Source organism: Vipera berus (assembly GCF_964194415.1).
Source record: "Vipera berus genome assembly, chromosome: 9".
Classification (NCBI taxonomy): domain Eukaryota; kingdom Metazoa; phylum Chordata; class Lepidosauria; order Squamata; family Viperidae; genus Vipera; species Vipera berus.
Window position 1 is genome coordinate 4,471,353 of NC_138212.1, and position 21,961 is coordinate 4,493,313.

Below are 21,961 nucleotides of genomic sequence, written 5' to 3' on the forward strand. Positions count from 1 at the left end.
AAGATGATAAGATGATAAGATGATAAGATGATAAGATAAGATAAGATAAGATAAGATAAGATAAGATAAGATAAGATAAGATAAGATAAGATAAGATAATCTTTATTGTCATTTTTTACTGTGGGCACAATGGCACACATCAAAAATGAAATTTAGTTGCCCGCTCTCAAAGTGAAACACATACATGACACACACCTAAAACATACTATACACAACATATGTATAGACCCACACCCCTATATATACATCATATAACAATAAAATATTAAATACTGTCCATCCTGAATATATAACACTCCACTCCACTGCTCTACACTAGCCTTTTGAAAAGGAGAGCTTTTCTGAGTAAATGACAGCGGTCTAGAAAACATTAAAGAGTTCTAAATTGTACATTTTTTAAAAATGAAATGGTAAAACACTAGGTGTAATGGGATGCGGGAAGGAGCATGGAAAGAGCCACAGACAGGGGAACGGTCAGGTGAGCACACAGAAGACTGGGGATGTGGCCAACCTCTCAGAACAGATCCTACTTCCCTTGGGCTGTAAAGTCAACAGGGGAGAAACGTGCTTGCAAACTTATAAGACCGATATTAGTCTTGCAAGGTAGCCCAGACAGAAAGCACACCCAGATGAACTACTTCTATTTTATTGTCGGGTTATCATAACAGAATCGTGCAGGTCTGTAAGTAACTTCCCCCCGCCCCCCGCTCACCTATACAGTTCCAGAGACTAGGTAGGGTCCCTTCTGAGACCTTTGCAACACCCCTTTTTCTTCTGTGGGGCAATAATAACAATCCCTCTAATAAAGACAAGGGACAAAAGGAGCTTGTATAAAATTTTAGATCCCTGGATGTGAGCTTAATTTTCCTTGCTTCAGAATTACCTCCAGGTAGAATGCAATGACTTGGTTAGAATTTTATTAAACTCTACTCCCACCTACTGACAACGGATCACAGAACAAAACAGCATTCCAAGAAGAAGTATCTAAGGCAGGGGTAGGCAACCTTCGCTCTTTCATGACTCGTGGACTTCAACTCCCAGAATTCCTGAGCCGGCATGGCTCAGCTTGGAAACCTCTCCCTTTCCCTTCAGCACGGCTGGCTCAGGAATTCTGGGAGTTGAAGTCCACGAGTCATAAAAGAGCGAAGGTTGCCTACTCCTGAATTCTAAGGCCATGTGTCTCAAGCTTGGAAACGTGAAGATGTGTCGACTTCAACTCCCAGAATTCCTCAGCCAACATAGCCACCTTGGGGAATTCCTAGGTTGGGAAACACTGATCTAAGGAAGCCACACTTGCTTGAGATGACACATAAGGCAGCATGGAAGACAGTCTAGGAATGAATCTCTCATAGGGAATACTTACCGAGCAGCTAGAAAGAGGACACAGCTGACTGCCAGATAGGCAAGAAGCATGAAAAGCCAAACAGCTGGGGAGAAGGGGTCAAGGAAGGAGAAATACCCCGGTTTGCGTCCCTATTAAAAAAGAAAGAAAGAAAGATTAGAAGTTCACGGAAGTATTTCTGAATTTTCTAATAACAAGTCTAGTTCCAAAGAGTGAATTGCATTAAATTAGTTTTTCCCAAACTTATCAACTTCTAGATGTGTGGATATCTCTTGCTCTCTGTGTCTGTGTATATATACCTCCAATCTTTCTTGACTCCTGTCAACTAAATAGACAAGTCCTGGCGCCGTTTTGAGATTTTTTGGGGGGAAATGATTTGCAATGGCCTTCTTCCGCTGGTCCAAAGTCACCCAGTTAAATTGGTGTCCAAGGCAGGACTAGAACTCCCGCTGCTTTGGTTTCTAGTCCAGCGTCCTTAGTCACTGCACCAAACTGGCTCTCTACGGGTGGACTTAAAGTTTCCGAATTCCAGGCTGACTGGGGAATTCTAGGAGCTGAGGTCCATACAATCGGAAGTTTCCGAGCGGAGGGACTTCCTGCCTTAAATATAGCCTTATGTTTAGGTAAAGGTTCCCGCGCACATGAGTGCTAGTCGTTTCCGACTCTAGGGGCCGGTGCTCATCTCCGTTTCAAAGCCAAAGAGCCAGCGCTTGTCCGAGGACGTCTCCGTGGTCATGTGGCCGGCATGACTAGACGCCAAAGGCGCACGGAACGCTGTTACCTTCCCACCGTAGTGGTCCCTATTTTTCTACTTGCATTTTGACGTGCTTTCGAACTGCTAGGTGGGCAGAAGCTGGGACGAGTAACAGACGCTCACTCTGCTACGCGGCACTCGGGATTCGACCCGCCAAACTGCCGACCTTCTGATCGACAAGCTCAGCGTCCTAACCCACTGAGCCACTGCGTCCCTAGCCTTATGTTTAATAAGGTGCAATTTTGTCACCACGTTTTGACTCAACGGAACCGACGTAAAGCACAGAGTAGGTAATCTCCCCAGATAATCCCCCACTCTTCTTCCCTCCACTTGAAGGCAGAGTTGTACCTACCAGGTGTACACGGTACAAGATGCTTATCCCCAGGGTCATGAAAGGCTTGGAGAAGTCAATGACCTTCTCTCGTTCTGCTGTGATGGTGAAGGCCGCCACTGCCAGATCGGCTTTCTGAAGGGCAAAGCACAGGAAACGTTAATTGTCTCACACACAAGAGACTGTCGCCTGCTGCAGCGTTTTCATTGGCTGGCTGGAACCCAAGCAAAGACTAAAGGCAGTCCTCGACTTACGACGGTTCATCTAGTGACCGTCCAAAGTTCCAACAGCCCTGAAAAAAACTGACTTACAGCTTAAGTTTTTCAGACTAACAACCATCACATCCTCCCCAGGGTCACGTGATCCAAATTCAGAGGCTTGGCAACTGACTCATAGTTATGACGGCTGCAGTGTCCCGAGGGGGTCACGTGATTTCCCCTTTTGTGACCTCCCTGACTAGCAAAATCAATGGGGAAGCCGGACTTACTTAACAACCTCGTTACTAACCTAACAATTGCAGTGATTCACTTAACAACGGCGGCAAGAAAGGTCGTGAAATGGAACTAAAACTCACTTAACCACTGCTTCGCTTAGCAACAGAAATGTTGAGTTCAACTATGGTCGTAAATCGAGGACTGCCTGTATCCTTCAAAGGGGACGGGGTCAATCGTGATTGACGATGTTTTTGCTGGAATCCACCATTCTGCTGTCAATGGGCATTTATGTCTGGCAAAAAAACACCCCCTAGTGTACAATGGGCGCTTAACAACTGAGGCATTCACTTTACGATGCCATGTCTGCTTAATGACCATTGCAAAAAAAAGGTCCTAAAATCAGACATGTGATGACCTGCTTAACAACCATGACTTAGAACTGGAATTGCAGTCGTAAGTCAAGAACTGCCCATATCAATTAATACAGGTAGCCCTCAAATTGTGACCACAGTTGAACCAAAAATTTCTGTCGCTAAGCAAGACACTGGGTTAAGCAGATTTTGCCCCTTTTTACGACCTTTCTTGCCACAGTTCTTAAGTGAAACACTGCCGTTGTTAAGTTCGTAACCTGGCTGTAAAGTGAATCTGGCTTCCCCACTGACTTTCCCTGTCAGAAGGCTGAGAAAGAGGATCATTGACCTCAGGACACTGCGACTGTCATAAATATGAATCAGTTGCCAAGCCTCTTGAATTTCGATCACGTGATTGTGGGGATGCTGCAACAATTGTAAGTGTGATAAACAGTCGTAAGTCGATTTTTACAGTCACCCAACGAATAGTTGTAAGTTGAGGCTTATCTGTAATTTGATTATTTTAACTGCATTGATCTGAACCATCAGATCTCGCCTGCAGAAATCTCAAAAAGCACTAGAAAAGTGACAGAGAGATGCAGAAAAAAATATATATCCCTTTGCTGCTTTCTTATAGTTATCCAAACGAGTCCAGATCTGGTTCGCCTACTACTGAGTAATAGTGAGTCATTTTATAGACAGCCTTTCTTTGCAGGCTAAGTGCACCCACAAACAAATGTTCAACCCATTCAGAAGCAGAGATGTCATTTTTCTTACTCTCTTTTCTCTTGGGATAAGAGAGAAAGCAAAAACAAGCCAGCATCAGCTCCACCAGAAGAAGCATCACGGAGAAAATATCCTAGCCATGCCTGTTAGCAAATAGCTTTCTAGTTGCAGGGAGCTGGTATCAGATCTGTCTCCTTATTTATCATTTTGCTGCTGCTGCACGAAGCTGACTTTCGTGAGGGATGGGGGGGGGGAGAAAGCACCATTAAGACCACAGTTTTCTGAAAAGACCAGAATTGAATAGCCATGCAGAACAGCCAGGTCCAGTTAGCTGCTGATGCACCAAACTGGGATGCATTGATCTGCAACCTTCAGCTTTGGGTTAGATTCTGGCTCCTAAAAGCAACTTGCTTTCCACATACAATTTTACAGTTAAGAACTGTCTGGTTAGTGGAAATTTTTGTAGGGAAAAAAAACACGAGGCGGGGTGGGGGTGGGTGGGTAGGCTTTTCCAAACAGCCTTACCCTATTGATGAGTTCTCCCACCATGCCAGTCCAAGATCCATTAGGTTCAGGAGCCCCATAAAGTCCGTCTTCCACCAGTTTGATCTGGAAACGGAACTTAAGGATGTCGGCAAGCTCGTGAAGCATGTCCACGCAGAAGCCTTCATACTGCGCGGCACCAGACAGCTCCTGGAAGTTTGCCCGGCGCATCACGTACGGGTTCTCCTGTAAGAGTGAAAGCCAGGATATAATACGAGGTAGTGGGCACTGGCTGGGGAATTCTGGGAGTTGAAGTCCACAAGTCTTAAAGATGCCAGGCTTGGAGGCCTTTGAGCTAGTAGATGACAGACAACTGTCCTCAAGATCTTACCTGTTTTTGACAGGAGAACCCCAAACCCAACTCAACTTCCAGCTCAAGTATCCAAATAAAAGCCCAGGATCATTTCATTTCTGAAAAGCTTACTGTTTGTTGAATACATAGTGTGGTTAAAGGTAAAGGTTCCCCTGCACATGCGTGCTAGTCTTTTCCATCTCTAGGGGCCGGTGCTCATCTCCGTTTCAAAGCCAAAGAGCCAGCACTTGTCCGAGGACGTCTCCGTGGTCATGTGGCCGGCATGACTAGACGCCAAAGGCGCACGGAACGCTGTTACCTTCCCACCGTAGCGGTCCCTATTTTTGTACTTGCATTTTTTACGTGCTTTCGAACTGCTAGGTTGGCAGAAGCTGGGACGCGTAACAGGCGCTCACTCTGTTAACGCGGCACTCGGGATTCGACCCACCAAACTGCCGGCCTTCTGATCGACAAGCTCAGCATCCTAACCCACTGAGCCACGGCAAGGTAAAACGTAACTCTAAAGTCCCGAGGCATCAGAAGCCAAAGTAATCTAATAAGAGTTGCAGCAAAGAGTGGAAAGGGTTGCTATTCTTTTTTCCCAGCCTTCCCCTCTTTCTCTTCCTCTATTTCTCTCTTTCCCTTCCCATTCATCAGCCTAATAGAGGAAGGAGCCATGTTTCCCCCCCACCCCCAATAAATCTATCCTGACCATTTACAGAGCACTTCTGAAATTTGTTCAAGAGCCCCTGATCTCTGCCTCTATTCTGTCCCCAATATTCTGATGAATGTTTTAGAGGAATCGGCCACACACACACACACATCATAACAACCCAACAATCTGCGCCTTTTGTTTCTCTGTACCCACTCCCTATGCAGAACGACCGACATCTCTTTTGTGCATGAAAATCACAGTCGCAATCACGGCTCTTCACTAATTTGCCTAATTCTTTTTTTTTCCCTCCTCAACTGAAGCATGCTTGTCATCAGTCCATTGTAGGGAAGCGCCTGCCAGACATTAATTACTGTTTGCCCATCACAACCACCACCCCATTTTTAACCTAAGATGAGCCGGAAGAGTTTGACCATTTTCAAGCAGCCGTTCTCAACTGTTTCTCTGGAAGTGAAGAACTACTCCAAGCTATTCGGAGGAAGTCTTCACTATGTAAAATGAAGTCTGCCACTATGTAAAGAAGACGTTGAGACTCTGGGAAGAGCGCAGAGAAGAGCAACGAAGACGACTAGGGGACTGGAGGCTAAAACATAGGAAGAACGGTTGCAGGAATTGGGTCTGTCTAGTTTAATGAAAAGAAGGACCAGGGGTGACAGGATAGCAGCATTCCAATATCTCAGGGGTTGCCATAAAGAAGCACCTGAAAGCAGGAGAGGAAGCAACGGATGGACACTAACCAAGGAGAGAACTAAAGGGAAAAGACAGTATTTTCGCTGTGGGAGCCTCACTTTCCCACATGAAGAGTTAAACAAGCTAAAACTCCCTTGTGTTCACATCTCCAGGGGCCCAGTTATCCTTCGCATCCTTGGTTGACTTTCACCAAGTCATCTACACCAGGGGTCCCCAACCCCCTAGTCTGTGGACCGGGACTAGGCTGCAGGATGCCAGCAACCAGGCCGCACAAACAAGCAAAGCCCCATCCGTGGGATGAAGGCAGCACGCAAAACCAGGCACCCTCCGGTCCACGGAAAAACCTCTCTCCAAGGAATCGGTCCCTGGTGCCCAAACGTTTGGGGGCCTCTGCTCTACACAGCTATTGAAACCCTGTTTTAAAAAAGATGGAGAAGTATCGCTAAGAGTAAGGCAAGGAAGGCACTTACCAAGATGGTGGTGACCACCAAGGTTTTGTTGACAAGGCTTTCGGAGGCGTTGATATCCAGCGTTGTGGCATTCATTGCAAGCGTCTTGTTCGAGTACCACACCCCAATCTGTTGAGATAGAAGCCAGGGTGAGAGGTTCTTGCTAGATTTATCCTGTATACAGAGAGAGTTCGACTTGTGACCACAATGAAACCCAGCATTGACTCTGACCCCATTTTACGACCTCTCTTGCCATAGCTGTGGCCAGAAAGTGAATCGCTGCCATTGTTAAGTGAGTAACACAGTTGTTAAGTGAATCTGCCTTCCCCATTGACTTGGCTTGCCAGAAAGTCGCAAAGGGGGGAATCACGTGACCCCGGGACGCTGCAAGAGTCATAAATCTGAGCCAGTTGCCAAGCATCCGAATTTTGATCACCTGACCCCGGGAATGCTGCAACGGTTGTGTGAAAAATGGGGATCGCTGTCAGATCCCCAAATCCTTATTATCTCCCTTTTTTGCTTTGGGGCCTGCCATTTAACTGGGGGGGAGGGGGGATATGTGCTTTCGCTTGGGGTGACTTTCGCTTTCTGCTTTTCTTCTTCCACCTCTATCCACCTGAGAAAGGAATGTGTCTCCCTTATCGGATACAGAGAAACGAAAGCTGGAGAAGACCTTCAGATGCACGCCAACTGTGCCAGTTATCTGCTCATTGTGCCACCTGTGGATTGGCTGGATTTCAAATGGACATTACGACTTTGGTGGGGGGAGGAATATTGCTTGCTTAACTATACGGTTTTCCCCAGATCTCGCCTTGCCTTCCTTACTGTCACCGACCCCTAATAAAAGCTTCCTTTTGAGACAACGCCTGTTTCAAGAGTTCTGCTTTCTTGGATGATTAGCTGAGGTGGGTCCTTCCTTACAATCGCTTTTTCCAGTGCCGTTGTGACTTTGAGCAGTTGCAAAACAAATGGTTGTTACGTCGAGGGCCTCCTGTAAATCACCTTCGCAAAAACTGAGCGTCCTAAACTCCGTCTCTAGTCATCTGGTCTGATGGGGTTGGGGTTTGGATTTGGTTTTAACATTGTTTTTAATCATTGTTTTATATTGGGCATAATTATTTAATTCTTTTTAACTTTTGTATGTATATTTTGATATTTATTGCCCTGTACACCGCCCCGAGTCCTTCGGGAGAAGGGCAGTATAAAAATTTAATAAATATAATATAATATAAATATAATATATCTTACCTCCCGGTGTCCGTGTCTCCCTTTTTCCAGAATTCTCAGGGTATAATTAGTTCTTTGACCCTTGCTGTTGAATTCCACGTGTCCCGTCAGCCCGTCATACTCTACCTAGCCAGGGATGGAGAGACAGAGGAATGGGGTGCAAATCAAAGAAGACAGAGAGAAGAACACGGGAGAATGAGAGTGAGGCAGGGCCCAAACTGGTTCACAAGTGATAATTAGCTTGGGAAGGAAGAACGCTGGATCTTTTCATCTCCCAAATAAGGAAAGGGACTATCCCATGTCCTAGGTCAGTGTTCGCCAAACATGGGCACTTTTAACTCCCACTTTTAACATGGGCACTTCAACTCCCAGAATTCCTCAGCCAGTCCACAAGTCTTAAAGTGCCCATGTTCGGGGACCACTGACCTAGGACAGGGGTAGGCAACCTCGGCTCTTTTATGACTCATGGACTTCAACTCCCAGAATTCCTGAGTCAGCTAGGACATGGGATAGTCTGGCTGGCTGAGGAATTCTGGGAGTTGAAGTCTACAAGTCTTAAAGTGGCCATGTCCTAGCCAGTGACCTAGGAAATTTGACCTAGGGAATTCACTGAGGAATGGATGGCTGAGGAATTCTGGGAGCTGAAGTCCACAAGTCTTAATGTGGTAGTAAAATAGCCTTAGAGGGTTGTTGTTTTTTTCCTTGCAAAATTTTGAAAAGGGAAGGGAGGATTCTGAAAGGTTCTCCCTTCCATTTTGGTCGCGTTTGGACAAAACAGTTAACACAATCGGCAGCTAGATTCACCCAAAATGCTAAATTCTGATAAGTTTTATCTCTGGTGACTGAATTGTGCTCATCCACTTCGTTGAATAAATTTTGCCATTCATTGTTGCAAGAGCAGAAAAGTCAGTGGCCACATTTCTCTCAGGGGACCTGCAAGCAATTGGCGTATTTGCTCCAGCTGAGAACATCTGACCTTTGTTTGGGCAAATCGAACAAGACAGACATCAACGCTTACACAATCATGTCACATATTTCCATGTTTTTGTTTTGCTTTTTCAAAAAGGGAGGAGGGAACTGTCGTTCTAGGAGCAGCAGGGTCTCACCATGCGCAGATAGTTCATCAGACTGGTTCCATGTTGCCAGATGTACGCAGATGTGCAAGCCAGGGGCTTAACCCCAATCTCCTGGCTACGGTTCAGTTCCCGCACGGCATTCACAACCACATGTACTGCGTCAAACATGAGGGCTGCTGATAGCTGGAGGGGAACAAAATAATTTGGCTGCTGCTAATTATGGCATTTGGCGGGGGAGGGGCACAGACGGGGCACCTCCTTGCTACCCTGTTCTTCCAAAGCTATTCTTGCTTTGGCTACCACACTAACACATCTGTGCAGCTGCAGAGGTGGGTTGAGTGAGTCAGATAGTAAGCGTGGATGTACTCCACCAGGATGAAGTCAACCCAATCTTGAACAATTTCTAGAAGTCAACAGTGGAGGAGTGTTTATCCTGAAGCTCAGCTGAACAGAAATAATTTTAATTAGAAGCAGTTAAGAATCTATGTCTTCCTGGTTGACTTCAGCTGTGTTCTTCAAACCAACATCCTTTATTCCTCAACCCAACATCATTGTTCCTCAACTCAATAATCTATCTTTTCTCAACCCAATCTCTTTTGTTTCTCAACCCAACATCCTTCCTTCAGATGTTCTCTTGAGGACAGCTGAAGTCCATCAAAAAGACATAGATTCCTAACAACATAGATTCCTAACTTCACCTGTCTCCAACCCAACATTCTTCAGATGTTAAAACGGCCAGACAATTTCCAATTCAGAATTTCAGCCTGGCTGGGGAATTCTGGGAGTTGAAGTCCACAAGTCTTAAAGTGGCCAAGTTTGAGGACCCCTGGTGTAGAGGAACCCAAAAAGGTTATTATGACTCTGTGGTTGCTATTCTGTAGCTCCCTTTGTAAGAAGAGATGCACCATCTTTTCAAATCCCGGAGTCCTTATTTAGCTATAAAATCCTTCCCACCCATGCATCCGTATTGTCCTCTCTCCTTCCCCCTGCTGGATTGTCACACTTACCGCCGGCCCTGGGTAAGGATTGAGTTCACAGTTCTCCCGCCATGACATGTTGAGGCTACGGACAAATTCCAGGTAGAAAGGGTGGCTGGTGTTGAACATGGAGAAGCCCAAGATGTTGGAGTGTTCATCCACAATTCCATCCAAGTGCAAGATTGGGAAGTCCTGGAAAGATTGTCAACATATTAGTGGACCCTTCCTCTTTAACATACATTCGGAAAGTCAACGGAGAGCAGCCTGGGAAAATGCTGCAGAAGAGACAGTCTTCCAAGGAATAGGAAGGAGAAACATGGAAGACAACCTAGCGATCAGGGCTAGGATGCCATTACATGTAATCCTCGACTCTTTGTTTAGAGACCACTCAAAAAAAGTGAACACTGAAAAATGTGGATTATGACTAGTCCTCACACTTACGACTGTTGCAGCACCTCCACCATTCCGTGATCAAAATTTGGGTGCTTGGCAACTGTCATGTATGCACAACAATTGCAGCATCCCAGGCTCACGGGATTGCCATTGGTGACCATCCCAGCTGGCTTCCGACAAGCAAAGTCAATGCGGAAAGCCAGATTTGCTTAACGCCCGCATGATTCACTTAACAACTATGGCAAAGAAGGTTGTAAAAATCGGCCTGCCTCACTTAACAACCGCCTTGTTTAAAGAACAGAAATTCCGATCCTAACATGGCTGTATGTTTATTTCACAATCCCTGATTCGTTGGGATCACTCCAGGAAGTATGGAAGGATCACAAAGGCAAAATGATTGTGAAACAATACAACCCATAAAGCATCTGGCATGCCTCCAGGATGAGAGGGAGATACAATGGCCTAAAATAAAGATAAATCAGTGTCCTCCTCACCTGAGAAACATGTCCGTCAGTGGCTAAGAAATCTGGTGAAGATGTAATCAGAACAAATGGAAGACTCTGATTTCACATTACCTCAATGGTATCCAGTCTTGATATCAAATTTAACTCATCTACAATTTATCACCTGGCAAGCGGAAGTGCCTCAGACCGACACATCCTGACCATATAGGCCAGGGGTCAGCAACCTGAAACAGTGAAAGAGCCACTCTGAACCGGTTCCCTCACAAAAGGAAAAACTGGGAGCCGCAAAAAATGTGTGCACATGTGCGTACATGTGTGCATGCGCAGAACAGGGTTTGACTGAAGAGTGGAGCCAAGGCGAGATATGCACCTACCCTGCATATTTGAATTGATTGGTTGAACTTTTTTAGTCCCACTTTTTTTTTTTTGGACTGCACATGGCAGAGGACTGGGAGCCGCAGGAGATGGCTGAAATATTTGAGCAACTTTGTAAAGTTGAACTGCTTTTTTTTTAATGGGACCTAAGGAAAAATGACATGCTTTCTCCAGACTTAAGGAGATATAAAACCCAAGATCCATTCCTTAAGTGTGGGAGTAATTAAAATAGCTATATTTAATTTAACTGCAATTGGATTTGAATATAAGCCTAAGTTAAATCAGGCATGATTTGTGTCACCGTCCCACACATTTCTTCAACCTGCCCACCCGCCTTTCTGGAGGGTGGATCCCCCATCAGAGTAATAATCACTGTTGAACTGCCACAATGGGTCATATTTGCTCCCTGTTAATTTAATCCAGGCAAGGATGATGTCATAATAAAGCATTTTGGGGGATTAAAGCCTGACATTTCGGTTGCATCATTCTTAGCTTTGGCCCTGTCTGCATCTCAAACAGAAGCAGAGGATCCAATCAGCTATAAAGACACTGCGAGGAAGGGATAGCCTGATTTATTAACCACTCATCAAAAAGTGTCAACTGTCTTTCTGAACATAAAATTAATCCATTGTTTCTCCACCTTGGCACCTTGGAAGATGCATGGACTTCAACTCCCAGAATTCCCCAGACAGCAGATTTCTGGGAGTTGAAATCCACACATCTTCAAGTTGTCACGGTTGAGAAACACTGCTAGACACATAGAGATAGATAGATAGATAGATAGATAGATAGATAGATAGATAGATAGATAGATAGATAGATAGATAGATACAACTGTATAAAGTTATAAATGTAATTGAATTCTATTAACAAACTATTGCTATCTTTCAATGCAGATTTAAAAAGCCAGTCCCTACTCATGAAATGTAACACGTATAAGATAAATCTAAAAGATTACATGGTCGTATTTTGGTTTTCAGGGTTTTTTTTAATCTATCTAGATATAGATAGATAGATAAGATATATAGAGAGATAGACATAGAGATACATAGATACAGACACAGATAGATATAGAGATATACAGATATAGATAGATAGATATAAATAGATATATAAATGGAATTTACATTTCTCTGCTTTGCTGATAAGATTGGAAATCAGGTTTTATTTATTTAAGCAGTACAGTATCCCTCCTACACTGCACCAGGCACCTGTGTTTTGACCACACGTCATAATTCAGGCTGGTTGTTTCAGTCTGCTTAACAGCCTTGGCTGCAAGCCGCCCGGAGCTTATACATTCTCCTCTGACACAAAGCCCTGAAGCAATGAGTCTTGGAAACCTTTTAGAGTTGTCACTTTGCAATGCTAAGTGGAGCTGCACAGCCCTTCAGATGCAATTCCCAAAGGTGCTTAGGAACACACAGGGCAGGACCAGAGCATCCGTCTGCAACTCCTTAAATCAGCTATGTCTTTTCCTGGGAAGGGTCTAGAAAAAGAGGCAGCTGCTTTAAGGAGTTGCTAGGAGGTACAACCTATATACTCTTGAAATTTAATACGGGCAATGCACTCTCTTAATATTCAGGAAGCAGTGAAAAATAAGCATCAATCAAAAAAAAGTTTTAAGAGACCCTATCGCACAGAAAGCAGTCTGATATTGAACTCTGAAGAGGCAAGATATCCTGCTGTAGCTACCTAGCTTTTTTTTTACATTAAGCCAGTGTTAGTGTAAACCTTGGTAGCTTTAAGTTGTGCAGACTTCAGCTCCCAGAACTCCCCAGCCAGCATGCAGAATTCTGGTAGTTGAGGTCCTGATACCTTAAAGTTGCCGTGATTGAGAAACTCTGCTCCAGATGGATTGGGCTAACAATTCCCAGCATTCTGGTTTGTTCATTGTACTGGCCAGGAATTGTGGGAGCTGTCACCTAAGTCAGTGTTTCTCAACCTTTAGCCTCTTAAAGTTGCAGGCTGGCTGGGGAATTCTGGGAGTTGAAGTCCACATGTCTTAAAGCTGCCAGGGCTGAGAAGCTCTGAGCTAAGCTTTGCTAAACGATGGCGATTCTTAGCCACAGAATGAAAAAGGGCTGCTGTGGAACCTGGCATCAGGGCTAGTCTTAGCCAAATGTCAGAATAGTTTACTTAACAATGAGACCAGACCAGCCAGGACTCTCCTGCGTAGAAACCACGAATCTGAACTCTTTTGAGGAGTCAAAAATGGGATCGACATAGGATTGTATACCCACAAACAGAGATTCTGTTCAGAAGCTCAGCGCAGTCAAGATACTAACCATGGTTGTCAGGATGTACTTGTAGAAGGCAGATGTCATCCCCAACTCTGAAGCCTGGGAAAAAAAGGCAATGCGCCAGAATTAACTACGAGAACATCTCGATTGCTTGACAACATGCTATGCTTGCTGAGGACACCAGAAAATGTGCTGAGAAATTTGATACGGACGATTGGTGGGTTCTAAAACCGGCCAGGTCACAACTTGCTGGACTGGTTTGGTCTGACTTACGCTCATTTCCAGCTGTTTTAAACGTAGCCAGGTGAGTAAGATTTTTACGCACTTCAGATGAATCTCAAATAGATATAAAAATGTTTATACTTTGGTCCTACTAAGGTTTAAACCAAGGGTGTCCAACTTGCTGCCCACAGGCTTCACGCAGTCCTGAAGAACTAATAATATAATAAAAATATTTAAAAATTTAGGAAGTTTGTTATCTATATACGTTAACTATATTATATATATTCTATATGCAGCCCAAGACAGTCCCTTTTCACTCAGTGCGACCCAGGCAAGGCTGTAGACTTCAACTCCCAGAAATCTTGAGCCAGCTTGGCTGGCTCAGGGATTCTGGGAATTGAAGACCATCGGTCGTAATAGGGCCATAATTGCCCACCCCTGGTCTAGTAGTTAAAGCACTAGGCTAGAAACCAGGTGACTGTGACTTCTAGTGCTGCCTTAAGCATGAAAAACAAAAAACCCAGATGGGTGATTTGGGGCCAGTCCCTCCATCTCTCTCAGCCCAACACACCTTGCAGGATTGTTGTGGGGAAAACAGGAGGAGAAAAAGAGAATTAGGCAAGTTTGACACCTTGAGTTAGTTATGAGGTAATGAATGCAGGATTGCAATCAACTAAATACAATATTCCAAGGGGGCTTCACAATCGCCCAATAGCTTGGGGAGGAACAAGGAGAGACCTTCACCCATTCCTAATCAAGGTATGCAATTAGCCTTTGGGTTCATTATGACATCCCAAATGTACACAAAGCATTGTCAGAAGAGCGTCCTCATAACACCAGGCATGTAATGCTGAGAGACTAAAGATCCATCGAACAGAACAGGGGCAGGCAACCTTGGCTCTTTTATGACTCGTGGACTTCAACCCCAAAACTTTATGTTCCTGGCCCAGTTGGGCCCAGCCATCCTCTCTCACCTTCTTCAGGATGAGGTAAGAGATGGAAGCATTGGCATCGATAATAACAGTGGAGATTTTGTCATCTCGGATCTCCTTGAGCAGCGGCGTGGGATCGTTGGTGTCATCCAACATCCGGATCGAAAGGGTTTCCTTGGAGATGAGGAACTGTCGCACTAATTCCTCCAGTCTCAACAGGCCTGGCGGGCAGAACAAGGAAACAGGAGGTTACGCCAACCTTGTCTACAAGCTAGACTTCAGCCTTGTGGTCTGGGGCTTCAAGGCTTGCCCGCTTGACCCTGGACACATTCAGTCAGAACATTAAAGCTTCTGCACCAAAATAAACCTTATTGAATATCTCTGAGTCTGCTCACTGAATCAAAAGCTCTTTGACTTCTGCTTTTCAGAAGACCAAGGAGATCAAAACACAATGATGGCTTGATTTCCACAAGAGGGCTTCCTGGTGGCCCGCCTGCCAAGCGTCAACATTGAGGCAACGTTGCTGTTTGAAGCCACTCACCCCAGACGAGAGACGACCAGACGTAATACTAAATTGATTTTTTCCATTTAACATGTCTGCTTTTTTTTTCTTCCCCCCCAAATCCAAATTACACTACAGGGAGGTGTTGATAATTATCAGCAGCCCAGCAGGCTGATCGGAGGGATGCAATTTTCACTACTGCAGTCCTGAATAAAATTGCTCCAATTTTATCTGAAGGACTGGTATTATCAACACCATTCTCTGACTCTCCTGCCTGCTATAATTTTAATAGACATAATCTCTGCTCACCTCTACATCAGCAGCCATTGCTATCTGCATATTCCTAACAGGTGGCTTGTTAATTTAGCTGCTTGGATTCTGAACACAGATTTAACTACCTGTGTCTCAGCCTTCTCTTCCTTCAGACTACAATTCCCATCAATCCCTGAGGCCAAACTGGCTGGGGGGTGCTAGCAACCACGGCTGACTATCTCCGAAAGCAGTCTTCCCTGTCTTATCTCAAGCCTAAACCCAAAAGGAAAAAGAGGATCTCCTAGAGTTAGTTTTCTGGGAACATACGAGCACTCCCCTACTTAAAATCACGCAGCACGAAAAGTCCCAAATCTGCACGCTTGTCTCAAATGCACTGTCTGCTTTCTTCCTCTGCCCTCCCTGCAATTTCTTCCTCTACTGCCAGTACTGACTATATCCAGTCGGCAGCAGAATCAGATTTTGTGCTAGCTTTGGGAAATAAGAGTACCCTTGTACTTGGATCAGGCGTTTTGTTTTCGGACCTGACGGGCTAGCCGAGATTATTCCGTCCACACCACGTTAAAGTAGGAGCTTCCTCTACCCACCGTGCAACACAGCCACTCACTGGAGTCCTCGGCAAGGGCATGATCTTCAGGCAGATGTAAATCCTGGGTCCCACAAACCAAAGGTACATGGAGAACACCTCCCACCCCATGCCAAGCATCCCAAAATCCTGTTCCTTGCCAAACAGCACAACTGTCTTCCTTACATTCAGCCTTGGCACAAATGAGGCTCGCCGAGGGGTAGTTGAAGGACTTCAGAATACAAGACACCGCCAGGCTGACATCCTCGTTGCTGGGGTAGAGGCTGACCGAAGCAAAGCGCAGGTATTGCAATTTTGGTGTTTCCTCGGGACCCACCTTAACATGGGGTATCTAGAGGAGAGAAGGACATTGTTGGCTTTCTTGACAATAAGACTGCTCTCCTTGGGCGACTACAAAACCAGGGTAGACAAGAAGGCTTCAGCGGGTCAAAATTCTACAGAACTAAACCTGCCATGCTCACGATATGCAGTCCTCAACTGACCATGATTCTCTTTAGCGACCAAAGCTGCAAGAGGACCAAAAAAAGGGACTTGCGACAGGTCATGTGATCCAAATTCGAGCCCTTGGCAACTAGCATATATATTTACAACGAATGCAGCTTTGCCCACGGTCATTTGATGGCCATTTTGTGACCTTCCAAGCTGGATTCCGACATGCAAAGTCGACGGGGAGAAGGCAGATTCGCTTAATAACCGCACGAGTCACTTAACAACTGCAGTGATTCGCTTAGCCCAGGGGTAGGCAACCTTGGCTCTTTTATGACTCGTGGACTTCAACTCCCAGAATTCCTGAGCCAGCCAAGCTGAGGGGAAAGGGAGAGGTTTCCAAGCTGAGCCATGCTGGCTCAGGAATTCTGGGAGTTGAAGTCCACGAGTCATAAAAGAGCCAAGGTTGCCTACCCCTGGCTTAGCCACTGTGGCAAAAAAGGTGGTAAAATTGAGCGTGAATCATTTTAACAACTATTTTGTTTAACAACAGACATTTGGTCCCAATTGTGGCCAAAAGTTGCAGATTACCTGTACTGTGTTTACAAAACTCTTCCTAGTCCTGCAGCGGTTTTTAAAGCTGTGAGCAAAATTACGCAATCATGAAGTCTAGAAACATCCGTGTCATTTTCAAAAGAAAGGGGGATGGGGAAATAGCATACTGGAGTTCTAAAAGCAGGAATTGGATGATTCAAGCCATTCCACTGCCTAAATCTTTGCCTCTGGAGAGAAGCCAAACCTCACCTTTTAAGCAAACGCAAGTCTGGCCCTTTTGAGACTCCATACAGAAAGTCCTCAACTTATAACTATTCGTTTAGTGACTGTCCAAAGTTACAATGAGTTATGACCGTTATGACCTTTTTTCACACTTGCGACCTTTGCAGCATCCCCATGGACATGGGACCATAATTCAGATCCTTGGCAACCGATTCGTATTTTTGATGGTCGCAGCGTCCCGGGGTCACATGATATCCCCCTTTGGACACCTTCTGACAAGCAAAGTCAATGAGGAAGCCAGATTCACTTAACATCCCTGTCACTAACTTACCAACTGCAGCAGATTCACTTAACAACCGTGGCAAGAAAGGTCGTAAAACGGGGCAAAACTCACTTAACAAGGGTCTCGATTAGCAAGAGAAATTGTGGGCTCAAAAATTGGGTCGTAACCGGAGGAGCGCCTGTTACGTACTTTTCTGAAACAAGGTGAGAATCCAGTCCCATCTCTCTCTTTTTTTTTGGTAGAAAAGGGAGGAGGGGTGCTGTCATCAGAAGGTGCCAAAAATGTCAGGAATGGGGATGAGTTTGGGGTTCGCTCACCTCTTTTTCTCCACATATGTGGCTGACGATGGACGCAGAGGCCGGGCTGGATGCTGGCCCCAGAACCGAGACCACACCTTTAGGCAAGATTTGACACACTGCATGAAACAGAGAGGGTGGGAAGAAGGTCAGGCAGGAAAAAAAAAACCCTTTTCTTTGCACAGTCCAAGCTTGCTGTACGGAGCAGAATTACAACCTTTGTAAGCTTCTATTGTAAGGCTTCTCTTTTTTTACTATCTGCCAATCATTCCATCAGCACAAAAGAGTGGAGTTCGCAAGCTGGTCTAAAAGAACTTAGTGGGTGAAAAAGTCCTTATTCTAGTCTCACTTACCCTGGCAGACTCCAAAAAAAAAACCCCAAGAAAGACAGAGTTACTTCTAAGCAATTTCCTTTATTGTTCCTCACCTGCAGGCCAGAATCTTGCCCGACTAAAGGAAGCTACTCGCAGCATTGAAGATAGGCTGACTTTGCAGGAGCTGCTGCCTTGACTCGCTTCCTCTCAACCAAACTATCTAAATCAGGGGTGTACGAACCTGGCATCTTTAAGACTTGTGGACTTCAACTCCCAGAATTCCCCAGCCAGCTGGGAATTGAAGTCCACAAGTCTTAAAGATGCTGAGGTTGAAGACCCCCGTTTTAAAATACTGAAAGAAGTATCCAAAATGCTGGCTGGGGAATTCTGGGAATTGAAGTTTTCAAGCTTCGACACCCGTGTCTAAACTTCACTGTCTCTTGGTCCTCTGGAACAGTGGCCCTCAACCTGTTGAGCACCAGGGACCGGTTCCGTGGAAGACAATTTTTCCACAGACTCAGGGTGGGGAGCAGAGGGTAACCTAGATCCCACGCGTGTATAGTTTTATAATAGGGTTTGCTCGCACACCGCTCACTTGCAGCTTTGCAGCCAGGTTACCAACAGGCCATGGAACTGGTACACAGGCCGGGATTGGGGAAGCCTGCTCTTGAATAAAGCCCTCTCTTCTGGGACCACATGCTACCACACTAGCTCTGACCTTGCTCAAATGGCCTATACCAGGGGTCTTCAAACCTGGCCCTTTTATGACTTGTAGACTTCAACTCCCAGAATTCCTCAGCTTGGAAACCTCTCCCTTTCCCCTCAGCATGGCTGGCTGAGGAATTCTGGGAGTTGAAGTCCACGAGTCATAAAAGGGCCAAGTTTGAAGACCCCTGGCCTATACTGACCGTCCAAGGCTTGAAACCTTGACCTCAACTTTCAGAGGCTCTTTTAGGAAAACTCCCTCAGGGCCACACCTCCCCAGGATCCATAAGCTCTGCGGCAGGGGTGGGGAAACCTTGCTTTTGACACAGCTCCTTCTCAGGACAAAAAATTGCTTGTAGGCCTTGTCGTGCAAATGGAGAACCCAGAAGTTCATCCCACACAAACCCCAGGGATAAGGATGCCGTTCTTACAAGCAAGACTTTCCAACTGACTGACAGTCTCAACCCAACATGTAGTTGCATCCTGAGGTGGGTTTTGTAGAGTTAAGCCCATTTTGAGGGATGGATAGAGCCAGCTCAACATATTATACCAGATCGCTCCTTACAGTGGTCCTCCCTTAACTTCAAGAAGCTCCACCTTCTCGGCTTCCTGGTTTCAGGGGTTGAGAAGATTGTCCATGCCCTGCTGGAGGGCACCCAACGTACTGGTGTCAGTGGTCTCGTACTGGCTGTCCCGCTGCAATTCGAAGATCTCCACCTCCACCCGGGCCTTGGCGGGCACTTCAATGATGCTGTTGATGTGTTCACGGGCCAAAGCTAAGGCGAGTCGCTCCCCACGGCCACACACTGTCTGGTCATCCAAGATGGCAGCTGGTCGTGAAAGAGGAACCAATGATGGGAAGGAAGGAAGGAAGGAAGGAAGGAAGGAAGGAAGGAAGGAAGGAAGGAAGGAAGGAAGGAAGGAAGGAAGGAAGGAAGGAAGGAAGTTACTTTTGATCACTGTCAAAAAAACTTTCTTCTGAACTACTCCGAGTGTAGACATTGTCTTTCTCAACCATCTTCACAAGATGACTGTCAACCTCTCCCAATGTACAGAGGTGACATCTCCCAGAATTCCTGGCCTGCACAATGAACAAGCAGGAATGGTGGGAATTTTGCCCCAATCCATTGGAAGCAGTGTTCCTCAAACATGGCAACTTTAAGATGACTGGACTTCAACTCCCAGAATTCCCCAGCCGTTGAAATCCAGACATCTTAAAATTGCTAAAGTTGAAAAACACTGCTCTGGAGGACGTCAGAAGACGTACGCTCTGACCTTCCTCTTTCTTGTTTAATTCTCTTCTTCTAAATCCCGGCAGATTCCGGGATCCTTGTTCTTTGTCTCTACACCATGATCTAACCTCAGCCCTGGTCAAACACAGATGCCCTCTAGCTTGGAAAGCAAAGCAGCTTCAACCTCTGCAGTTGCTTCCAAGGACCAAATTGGTACAAAACTCTGCCTTTTTTCCTGGAGGCATCTGGCTGCAAAGATAACAAGGGCTTATTGAACCACAACTGACAGCCCTTCTCCAGCCACTGTCACGCCCAAGGTCAATCTCTAACGGAGACTCTGGCTTTCTGCCCCAAGCTTCAACTACCCTCAACGTTCTTTCAGTTCTCTTAGAACAACAGAATAACAGATGTCTATGGAGATTCTCAGTCTCCAGGTCACGGCTGTCCCCAAAGGGCCTTTTTCAGCAGGCAACTGAACTTTCTTGTTTTATAATAATAATAATAATAATAATAATAATAATAATAATAATAATAATAATAATAATAATAATAATAATAATAATAATAATAATAATAATAATAATAATAATAATAATAATAATACCGGTAATAATAATAATAATACCGGTAATAATAATAATAATAATAATAATAATAATAATAATAATAAGAAGAAGAAGAAGAAGAAGAAGTAGAAGAAGAAGAAGAAGAAGAAGAAGAAGAAGAAGAAGAAGAAGAAGAAGAAGAAGAAGAAGAAGAAGAAGAAGAAGAAGTAGTAGTTGGAAGGGACCTTGGAGGTCATCTAATCCAACCCCCTGCTCAGGCAGGAAACCCTATACCATTTCAGACAAATGGCTGTCCAGTCTCTTCTTCAAAACTTCCAGTATTGGAGCATTCACCACTTCTGGAGGCAGGTTGTTCCACTGGTTAATTGTTCTAACTGTCAGGAAGTTTCTCCTTAGTTCTAGGTTGCTTCTCTCCTTGACTAGTTTCCATCCATTTTCTTTAAAGAAAAGCTTCTGCAGCTCTGATTAGATGGTGGGGAAGGGAAAGATTTGTGTTCCTTGCAGACAGCTGGTCATTTGCATTCTTTTGGAGAGTTGTTCGGACCGCTTAGAGGTGTATGTGTGTCTGCTGGTTTGAAAGAGGGGTCAAAGAGTCCACCTATGTCAACACTGAACAGTCCTCTCTCAACAGAAGGGGTGGGATACGACATCATCTATCTCCCATCTACAACATGGTCCTTTCGGCAGTTCCATTTGCACCACTCAGGGGACCTTGAGGACACAGACGAACCTCCAAGTGGCCTCAACGACTCTCACAAAAGAATGCAAATGACCAGCTGTCTGCAAGGAATATAAATCCTTCCATTCCCCACCATCTGGTTGGAGCTGAAGAAGCTTCTTGGATGAAGTGAAACGTCTTCAAAGGAAAACAAGGAAGTCCAGTTGCCTCTTGAAAAAGCACCTTTGAGACAATAGAATTACAGAGTTGGAAGGGACCTTGGAGGTCTTCTAGTCCAACCCCCTGCTCAAGGAGAAGACCCTACCTAAACCATTTCAGACCTACAGTGATGGAGCACCCACAACTTCTGAAGGCAAGCCGTTCCACTGATTCGCCGTCCCGCAACAAAAGTCTTCTACTCACCCATGCGCAGAGAGGACAACAGCTCCAGGCTCTGGTGGGCAAAGCCGAGTATCAGCAGCAGCAGCAGCGCGGGCAAAGCCGGCATCTTCTACCCCTCCTCATGGAGAAAGTTCGGCCGTGGCCTCTGCGCTGCCACCTGCAGGTAGGACAGAAAGATGCCCCCTTTCCATGAGTCCCTGGAACAGATCTCAGCAGATGAGTCTCTAGCCAACGTCGCCCAGCTTTGGAAGCTAAGCAAGGTTAAGCTGATACTGCGACGAAGGTCCATCAGAAGGTCCCAAAACTCTAGGCTGGATTGCATCAAAAAAAAAACCCACCCCCACCCCCACTTCTCTACAGGTAGCATAGGAGATGAGCAGGCTGAGCTCGAGTGAGGGGGGGGTCAAATGCGTCATAAGTCTCGAGTCCCTTCATGCTCACAAAAGTCCAGCCC

At 45.4% G+C, this 21,961-nt stretch overlaps 1 protein-coding gene across 1 annotated transcript; it reads right to left on the reverse strand.

Moving 5' to 3' along the window:
* Positions 1-1,359: 1,359 nt before the first annotated feature.
* GRIK5 (glutamate ionotropic receptor kainate type subunit 5) lies at positions 1,360-21,613 on the reverse strand (the record flags this gene model as incomplete). Its single annotated transcript, XM_081334552.1, has 13 exons — positions 1,360-1,473; positions 2,449-2,562; positions 4,463-4,666; positions 6,606-6,713; positions 7,833-7,937; positions 8,918-9,070; positions 9,895-10,056; positions 13,382-13,435; positions 14,533-14,711; positions 16,014-16,179; positions 17,652-17,749; positions 19,315-19,479; positions 21,529-21,613. The coding sequence occupies 13 exons, from the start codon at positions 21,611-21,613 to the stop codon at positions 1,360-1,362; spliced, it is 1,707 nt and encodes a 568-aa protein (XP_081190678.1).
* Between the last annotated feature and the right edge of the window lie 348 nt (positions 21,614-21,961).